General features: G+C 31.1%; 2 protein-coding genes across 11 annotated transcripts in view; one reads left to right on the top strand and one right to left on the bottom strand.

Moving 5' to 3' along the window:
- The window catches only part of LOC100574854, a 276,000-nt gene that overhangs the window by 212,523 nt on the left and 53,394 nt on the right, over window positions 1–10,083 (top strand). The gene's annotated exons all lie outside the window — the stretch shown is intronic.
- Window positions 1–10,083, bottom strand: part of LOC115033032 (limulus clotting factor C-like) — a 31,088-nt gene that overhangs the window by 5,738 nt on the left and 15,267 nt on the right. For 4 of the 6 annotated variants that reach the window (XM_029489199.1, XM_029489200.1, XM_029489198.1 and 1 more), the window contains 6 exons: window positions 8,006–8,219; window positions 7,663–7,878; window positions 5,777–5,944; window positions 5,583–5,716; window positions 5,341–5,508; window positions 3,798–3,954 (listed from right to left, as the gene is read on the bottom strand). In XM_029489199.1, coding sequence (XP_029345059.1) covers window positions 3,798–3,954; window positions 5,341–5,508; window positions 5,583–5,716; window positions 5,777–5,944; window positions 7,663–7,878; window positions 8,006–8,219 — 1,057 coding nt within the window. The remainder of the gene's footprint in view (window positions 1–3,797; window positions 3,955–5,340; window positions 5,509–5,582; window positions 5,717–5,776; window positions 5,945–7,662; window positions 7,879–8,005; window positions 8,220–10,083) is intronic. The other 2 variants (XR_003839399.1, XR_003839398.1) reach the window with 1 other exon arrangement.

Below are 10,083 nucleotides of genomic sequence, written 5' to 3'. Positions count from 1 at the left end.
TGGCACGCGCCAATCTAATAAAAAAGAAAGAAAACAATAAACACTACTACGATAAAAACACACACGCGATTAATATACAGGTAGGGGACAAAGTCCTAATAAAAGAACATAACAAACGTAACACGTTAAGTAGGAATTGGACAGGTCCATACGAAGTACTCGCGGTACACGATAATGAAAATATTACTATTAATAAAGGTCGTAAGGGTTATCGTATACACATAAACAATGTTAAATTAAACATAAATACGGGTAGAGCGCCTACCATTACTTAGAAGATAGTCAGCCCTCGTCGTAGGTCTAACAAGCTTACGACAGTGCTTATAATTATCGTGTATTTGACTTTGTAATAATAAAGTGTTAAATTATTGTTATCTTTAAAAAGTCTAAAAGTGTTTATAATTATCACCTATCTTTCTCATCCACGACTCAAGACAACGACGAACGTGCGACGTCGTTAAATAATTATTGTATTAGTGTCCAACGTGTCCTGCACGGCGATCACTACACAGTGATATATATATATTATATACAGTAATATACAGAGTATTGTATCATCTAGTGCGCATGTTCGGTGTACGTTGTACTACCTTGATCAGGGCCGTCACGCTTGGACACCGGAACTACAACCACGTTCTGTCTATTAGTATAAGGTCTATGGATGTAAGCCGTTCTCACCACCAGAGATAATAATAATAATAGTACTATATAATATCGGGAAATGGATGACGTAATTTTGTGGTGAGAAAACCAGTGAGTTGCGTATAACTAAGTTGATAACAAAATTACCTATTTTGTCATGCCATCAATAGCGCGTTAGCGCAGCTAAACAGGATACTCACAATACGATTAACATAGAATAACCTTACATGCGTGGGTCGATTGAATTTCCTGGAACGTACGCCATAGAATTAGGAAATCACACTGTCTTGTCATCAGGAAGGGTAGACTCTATGTAATGAGAAATCTGAATTGACCATTTTCAGACGTGTTCTGTCAAATTTAGTACAAGCACCTTCACGCCAGAACACACTTTTGGTTAATCATTTCAAAAGTGATAAATAACATAGGGCAAATGTAAAAATGGTTGTCAGGATTCAGAATTATAAATAAATTGTAAAACACTTGATTGAAAACTAGAATTGTTTTTTTTTTTTTTTTTGAGTAACTAGTTATTAACGGTGCTTAAGCGTAGGTACCTAAACGAACACTATATTATAACACAATATAAACGGTGGTTCGTTTGCGGACACATGCGTTGTGTCCGGCGGTAACGGAGAAACGGCACAATTAATCACAGTAATGTATTTTAGAGTAAAGAGGAACTATAACAAATACAATACTGCTTTTATGAGTAAAACTAGTATAACAGAAAAACTTACATCACGGCATTAGACGTGACCTCGGAGTTCTTTGTCGAGTCCGAAAAAAGCGAATACGGGGGCGGAGGCCGGCCCGGTAAGCCGTACGACAGTGTAGCCATATTGCCGTAACGCCAAAAATATAGCTAACAATTTATACTTAAAATAATTCTGACCAACCGAATTTCGGCCCAAGGAAATATAGAGTAATCGTATTATATTTTCTGAAACACTAATCGTTCGTTGTTTGAAGTTTCCCAATATGAATAGAAGATAAACATTAAATTTAAAAGTTTTGAGTAATTAAATAAACATTTTAATAACAAGTTGAATATTGCTGTCATTATTTTACTCCACCTATCATCTTTACTTCAACATTATTTTTCTCCACCAAACCTAATATTATCCACCTCACTCCTTATTTACTTAACAATGTAATATACGTTTATTGACTGTTAATAAATTGTCGTCATATAATAATATTATAGTTAAAGAATTATTACATAATTATATCATAATTATTAGATTATAATTATAATTATCTATTTAGTATACAGTGTTCCAAATTTTATGTGACAACAGATTTCAGCATGACATATTTAAATTAGGAAAATATGGCCTAGGTATATGTGAACAAATTTTTGAATCATAATATTTATATAACTTAAATTAATTTGATATTAGGTAAATATTGTTTATTACCTATTAATTACTATGAGGAGGTTTGAGGGGTAACTTTTAAAATTCAAATGGAAACCTATATTTTTGAAATATAACTCGTGTATGGTTTATTTCTAATGAATTTCGACGAGTCGTTAATAAAAAATTAAAGAAGAATTAATATTTAGAAACTGGTTTTAATTTATAAAATGTCAATAGTGAATAATAATTAAAGTGTTTCTGTTATACGACTTGGGTACTCTAGGTGTTATGGTTATATAACACCTATCGGATTGTTAATTGATTACAGACTATAGTATATAGTATACTATAGTAGTCAGTTCAAAACGTTTATACGTATTATCATAAGATATTATGACCAATTGAAGATTATTTTATTTATGATGTTTTAAGACGTCCTCATACACCGACATTTGTATTTGCATAGCAAATTGTACGCTAAGCAGATCACGTTTATCTCGGTTGGTTTAAAAATTAGAGTGTATTGACTTCTTATAAAAGTCAAAGGTAAGATAAGTATCTAGGCGATCTCATGTATTTTCTTATTATACTTTAATTTTAAAGCAAGTTATGAGTACCTATTTTATGATGTACAAACAATTTATAATTTTAAAATACTCATAACTCGCTTTAAAATTGAAATATAATAAAACAAATTCTTCGGATTTCCTACATAATAATCTTACCTTTAAATGTCATAAGCAGTCAATTCACTCTAATTTTGAAACTAACAAAGCTAAACGTGTTCTGCTGAGCGTACAATTTGCTATGTTACACACTTGTAAGACGAAGACAACAAATGTTCCTCGTGATTAAATTTATTGATTTGAGGATCGATGAGTTTAGAATTTTAGATATTAATATGTAAGCCACACTGAGTACAATAGACTACTACAATAGACAAGGAACTCCTATGTAATTTATAGATGCAGCTCATCAGGGGATCTGCGAGAAGCGCAGCTAGCGCCCAAGCAGAAATTAATTAAGTTATACAATATATATACTTTCATGATAGATACATTTATTTATTTATATATAATGTCGGCCTAAGTTGCAAAGGGCGTATATCCAAAATTATAAATTTTTCAACACAGGAAAAAAAATGTTTAAACATTTCGTCAGCCTAAGTCCAAAATTTGAAAAGGTCGTATCTCCATCATTTATTTCAATGCTATTACAGTTCTTAAAAACCATAACATCGGAGATACGACAATTTCTAACCATTATTTTATGGAGGATAAAATTATTCAATTTCGGTTGTATCTTTATCGTATGATGCGGTTTTTTCTTTTTAATTTTAATCACCAATAGGCAATAATCCCGAAATAAAAAAAAAGTGGAGTTACGCCCATTGCGACTTGGGCTGACGACAATATTATATATAATTATCTACACTGAGAGCGCTAGCTGTACATCTTCCTATGGTAAGCAGCTGGCTTATGGGGAGACCTTTGAGCATCACTCTGAAGAGCTTGAAGCTCTACAAAAATAGGTTAGGGCCTGTTTTACAATCGTTGAACTAAGGTTAAAGCACCGAATTCGGCTGGTAAAATCAGTGGTTTAGGCTTAACCGAGGTTTAAACTATGATTGTAAAACAGGCCCTTAGTCAGCGCCAAATTTCTTAATAGATAAAGACATAGGCACTTAAAATTTATAAGCAAACTTTTTTTTTAGTAATGTTATGTTCTTTAAGTTAAGTTTGTTAAAAAAAAATAGTGATTTCATAATATTATAATGATTAAATATTTGTTTACCCAATGTAGAACCGGCACAAAACTTATCAACAGTCATAAATAATTCAAATCCATTTGTATACATATTCCGGCAAGTACTAAGGTCGATGTATGGTAAAGATGCTTCTAATAAAATAGGACTTGAAATTTCTTTTTCTGTTCTTCCCCAACCAACAATCTGCAAATTTATAAAACATTTGTATAATTTCGTCCAATTATAATTATCTATACAACTATTAATAAATTGTTATGTGAGTGTTGGGAATCAGTGGCGTCATTCGAGAGGGGGGGGGGTAGGAATTTGCCCCCTTGTCATTGCAGGCCGCTTTTACAGCAATTTTGGGCCGGGGAATGGCTAGTTTTGGGTCGTAAGCCCGCAAACATAATCCATGTCATTGCTAAATAAAATTTTACATTATTCGTGGCTCGTACTAATACGTAAATAATTAAAGGATATCTGTATCCTACTATTTCGAATCATTTTGGTATGCATATTATTAGAAATTAATTATTTTAATTATTAGATACTAATAGATTGTGTCCACCTATAATCGATTTTTGAACCATACAATGATATTATAATTTTATTGATTTTACATTGATATTTATTTTTTTTTTGTCCGTCATCACCTTTTAGGGCAGTAAAAATGCTCGATTTTCGACTTCAACATATTTTATGGTAGGAAAGTAAAACTAGTTTGCACCTTTTTTTGGGAAAAACTGATTAAAAGGAGACAAATTGTTGACTAAAAATTCTCATAATTTTTCAAATGAATGGGAAAAACCAAAAAAAAAAAAAGAAAAAAAGAAAAACAGAGATTATTTCCCAAAACTAGTTTTTTACAATGTCGATTTTGTTATTTAGTGTAACTTTAAAAAAATAAATATAAAACAATTAAATTTTTACCGAATGTTTATAATACCATTTTCTATTCACAATAATATTTTAAAATATTTTGATGCTATTTATAGGCAGAACACAATTTCGATTTTTACTGGTTTTTTTAAAATATTGTCAACAAAACTGTTTTTGCTTGGTTAAAAAACTTTAAAATCGAATACAAGGTTTTCATAAGTTGTTGTAAATTAAAAAAGAAGTTGAGCGTAAATCCACAATATTGTGTCTAGAGTTAGACATTAATTGATGTTCACCGTTAAATTAACAAATTTTCACCACATGTTTTTATTTTATTATTTTCTATACATGAAAATTAAAAATGGTTAAAATATTTTGACTCATTTTGATCTATTACATAACAGAAATTTTCATTTTTAGTTTTTTTTTTAAACAAATGACAATACAAGTCCCCCACCCCCAAATGAAAATGCCCGTCTATGACACTGCATTAATGAGCCACTTGTAACCTACTGTACAGCAAAGTGGTGCACACATGCCTACTTTTTTAGATATGTATTGTAACATGCCAATATTTATACATAATTTAGCAGAGAATTTTACAATATTTGCACTTTATATACAAATGAAAAATAATGGAGGGGTACAGTAAATAACTGTAACTATTATTAGTGCAATAATATTATTTAAATAATACTAAAAACAAACCTTTCCTTTGTCTCCATTTTCCACATTGTATTTACCATTCCAATCGATACAAACAGGTGAAACACCATTACTAAAAGAAACTCGATCTTGTAACACAATAATAGATATATCTTCAGCATAAAACCCATTAGCTCCATAATAAACTTCTTTCAGGTGAATCGTTTCCACCTGTATAATTGTTTAAATTTATATCATTTCATACCAATTATTTTTAGATTTTTGAATTATTATTAATAACTTACATTTATTATTTGAGTAAATTCATTGTCTATTATTGTAAAATTTCTATCATATTTTCCAACAGCAACTTTGTATAGACCACCCGTTATTGATATTTTCTTAGATAACATAGCTTTTTTCCAAAAACAATGAGCCGCTGAAAATTATATTTCTATAATTTCAATTCTTTTTTAAATACATCGTACAATGGTTTTACCAGAAATGACCAAATTTGGTGCAATAATTGATCCTCCACATATCAAGTCATAATTGGTTTTTTTTTTATTTAATTGATATATTCCAACATTCCAAGGTGCCGTACCAACAAGTGCTTTTTTACCATTCTTGATCAACACTTGGTTTATGATATATACTCTACCGCAATCTAAATAATATTTAAAAATAAATTTAAACAAGAATAATACGCAATAATATCTATAGAATAAACATAATAATGACAGCTTACTAATTTTCATCAAACGGTTGTGCATAAACAACAATTATTAAATATAGTTATAGTAAATTACTAATTATCTATCTAATTATATAAATGTGAAATTAAAATCTATTTACAGCCTAAACTCTGGAACTACATATCAGATCTTCTTTATTTTTTTTAACTAAAGAGTATTCACGGAGAAGGTTTACATGAAAGAACATTTTAGGAAAATCCACCGGAAAAGTAGGAAATCTGGATGTAAAAAATACAACAGTACCACCATCTATCCATCTATATAAATAAACTAAATAATAAAATAAAAATGTAATTTGTTGTTGCAGATTAAAATAATAATAGTGTATAATATACTGGTTGCTATTGGTTGGTAATATGTTTGGTGATTTGTATTATTATCTTTTGTCAATATATCTATATATATAAAACTGAAATCAAGCAAAAGATGAAGTCTTTGTTACGGTTTGGCTTCGAAACTTCTTATCCAATTGTCATGCAGTTATTTTTAAATGAAAGATTTAATCACAGAGAAGGTTTACAAGAAAGAATATTTTAAAATAATCCATCGGAAAGTAGGATATCTGGATTTTAAGAATACAGCAGTTGCGCCATCTGTCCAAAAAAAAAAGAAACTAAATAGTTGATAGTTTGATAGTAATTATTAAAATAATAATAAATTCGTTGCTATTGGTTAATCGGGCATGTTTGTTGATTTGTATTATTATTTTATATTTTTTTTTTATGATTTTTTCCTTTTATTGGTCACATTATGCCCACGAAAAGGAAATCAAACCTTGGCCGCTCAACAAATAGTGCCAAAAGGATGCCCTTATCTAGGAACGGATAAAAAAAAAGATTAAGACTTTGTATTAATCGATTATATTAATCAACCATAGGTGGAATACGACAAACTTGGTATAACTTTGATACTTTATAGTTAAATCATACACATGCGTTCAAACAACACGGGGTCCGCGATTTATCGCAGGTAGATTGTCTACCTGATAGTATAGTGCTGCGAATCAGAATTATTATTCCGGGCAACGGTAAAGTTAAGATAAATTTTGAACACCATACACCGAATATTAAATAACGATTTGAACAAAGTTTGAGTCATATAGCGTTGGTACATTTAACGGGCGACGAAACGCACGGGATCAGCTAGTATATATATATAAATGAATTTTTGTGGATATATTAGATCTCCTAGAAAAAAATAGGCTAATTTTAAAAGGGTTAAATTTGTTTTTTTTTTGTTCATTGGATTTTAGTACGGTTAGGTTGGGATAGGATTTTGTATTAACTGATTATAATATAATATTAATCCACCATAGGTGGAATTAAGTAAAAACGAAAATCTTGGTATAACATAAATACTTTAGAGTTAAATCATACACTTAGGTACAAACAGCACGAGGTCCGCGAACTACCGAACGTAGATTGAATACCTGATAATAGTATACTGCTGCGAATCAGAATTTTTATTCTGGGGCAGAACATTTAAGATAAAAATTGAACACCATACACCGATTATTAAATAATGAATTGAACAAAGTTTGAGTCATATAGAGTTGGTACATTTAACGGACAACGAACGTATAAGATATATAAATAAGATACTTATGTTTATATGTTAAAAATACAATTACTTGGATTGCATCTATACAGTTGCTTGTTCCACATCCCATTAGCCTGACAATTTAATTCAAGCGGAGTATCTTCTTGTGAAATTGGTGCAGTATAGAATGGCTTACATGATGTTTTTGCTATTGTATCAGGTATCGATAAATTTGAACAATTAGCATACTTACCATTATGACTACATTTAATATCTAAACTATCTGATATTAGAGATGGACACATTTCTATAATAGTAAATGAATTTTAATTAAACAATAAACATAATCATAATATTTTATACTTTACCTATTGTATTATTATATTTAAAAATAAGTAATTATTACGACATTTGAGTGACTATAGAAAACTTACTGAAACACAATTTCTCAGTATTCGATAACCATTTTCCTTTTCCTCGACAAAATCTAAAACCTACGGGATAAGCCTTATGATATCCATGTTCACACTTTTCAATAACAGTACGATGACGTTTAATTAATGTCCCATGAGATAAAATCTCATTAGAACCTTCATAAGAATATATAACTCCTTCGACAGTTGGTAAAACGCATGAATTCTCTGTGAACTGTCAAACCAAAATATTATTGAATTATTATTATTATTATTATAAATTTTTTTTTAAATTTTTTTTTTTAATTGATCCTTAAAGCCGGCATCTATGGCCATTAGCTGTTTGTAGGGTTGTATTGTGGTGGTGGTAGGTTTTGAAACGGTGTGTTGTTAGACATGAGTGTTTGTGTTTGGCAGAATTTTTAAGTGGGCACCCCTAGGTATCCACCATGCCAGGGTGGTGGATGGCGGTCTTTCTTTCCAGATACCGTGACTGCCCGAAGAGAAATGCAGCCCGTACCGACGTCAGTGCACATTGCACCCGACTCCTAAGTCAACTCGGCCACTCCGTTCCTCATATTAATTGTTAATAAAATATTTAAAAGAAATTATTGCTAAAAATAAATATTCTTTCTAAAGTATTAGAGTTTTGAAGCAGAAGAGTTCATTTAAAAATCAAGCTTATTCAAAAAATTTTAAATTTAAATTGATAACTGTAGATTGGTACCAGGGCTTGAAACCGGTACCCGATTTTTCCCAGTAACCGGTTACCATCACTACTTTTTGGACTGGTATGTGGTTTGGGGGTCGTTCTTTCGTATGGTTAGTGTATTCAGCCAAAGAATATGGAACACAATGCCGATATTGCGTATCATTTGGTTTAAAATCTATTGGTAAAGGAGGTCATGAACGTCCGAATTTTTTTGTTGAAACTGCGTTTAAAGATTGGAAAAAAGCACTTGAAAAGTTCAGAAAACATCAAACGAAAAATATCATAAAGATGCTGTGGAAGATGGTCAAAATTTCAAATTGGTTTACGAAAATAAAAAAATTACGTGATCACTATAATCGACAAGGGAAGAAAACAACAACAACTTGAAAATAGACAAAAATTGATTCCTATCATCCTAGCCATTTTGTTTTGCGGTAGACAGGGTATTGAAATGCGAGGTCATCGTGATGATGGTAATTTATTAATAGACATGCCAAAAGAAAACGATGGAAATTTCCGAGCGTTACTTCAATTTGCTATTGAAAGCGGTGATCATGCTTTGGACAATCATTTCAAAACTGCGAGTGCTAATGCAATGTACACAAGCCCTCGCATTCAAAATGAAATTATTGATACAGCAGGAAAGTTAATCACAGCCAATATTGTGCAACGAATTAACAAATCAAGATATTTTACTGTGATTGCCGACGAAAGCACTGATATAAGCGGCATAGAGCAATTTTCTATGTGTTTTCGATATGTCGATAAGTGTGATGGTGAATATGTAATTAGAGAAGACTTTGTATGCTTTGTTCCTGTAGTAGACGTTACCGGGAAAGGGCTTGCAAATACGTTATTAACTACAATGAAGGACATTGGTATAAACCTGGCTTATACGAGGGGTCAAGGTAAGCCTGAATATTTGACTATGTTTGTGATACTGTAGTTTTCTGGTTTATTTATTATGTTATTATTATTTTTTTTTAAACAAGGTTAGGATGGAGCACGTGCAATGAGCGGCAAATTCAACGGCTGTGCGGCCAAAGTACGAGAGTTGTATCCGGAAGCTATCTATGTTCACTGCGCAAATCATAACTTGAACTTAGCTATAACACATGCTTGCAAAATACCATCTATCCGAAACTGCATAGGAACAATAAAAGAACTTGTCAATTTATTCCGGCTTTCTAATAAAGCAGGTATAGTATTAAAAAAATATATAAAAGCACCATGCGAGAGTGCAAAACAAACGCGACTTTTAAAATTCTGCGAAACACGTTGGGTAGAACATTTGAATTCTCTGAGTTTGTTTCATGATGTTTACGAACATGTTTGCTCCAGGGCCGTAGCTAAGAATTTTCTATGGGGAGGGTTCAGTTCCATAGAT

Source organism: Acyrthosiphon pisum, chromosome A2 (genome assembly GCF_005508785.2).
Source record: "Acyrthosiphon pisum isolate AL4f chromosome A2, pea_aphid_22Mar2018_4r6ur, whole genome shotgun sequence".
Taxonomy (NCBI): Eukaryota; Metazoa; Arthropoda; class Insecta; order Hemiptera; family Aphididae; genus Acyrthosiphon; species Acyrthosiphon pisum.
The sequence above is the reverse complement of the archived record's forward strand: the minus strand, read 5'-3'. Positions and strand labels throughout refer to the sequence as shown.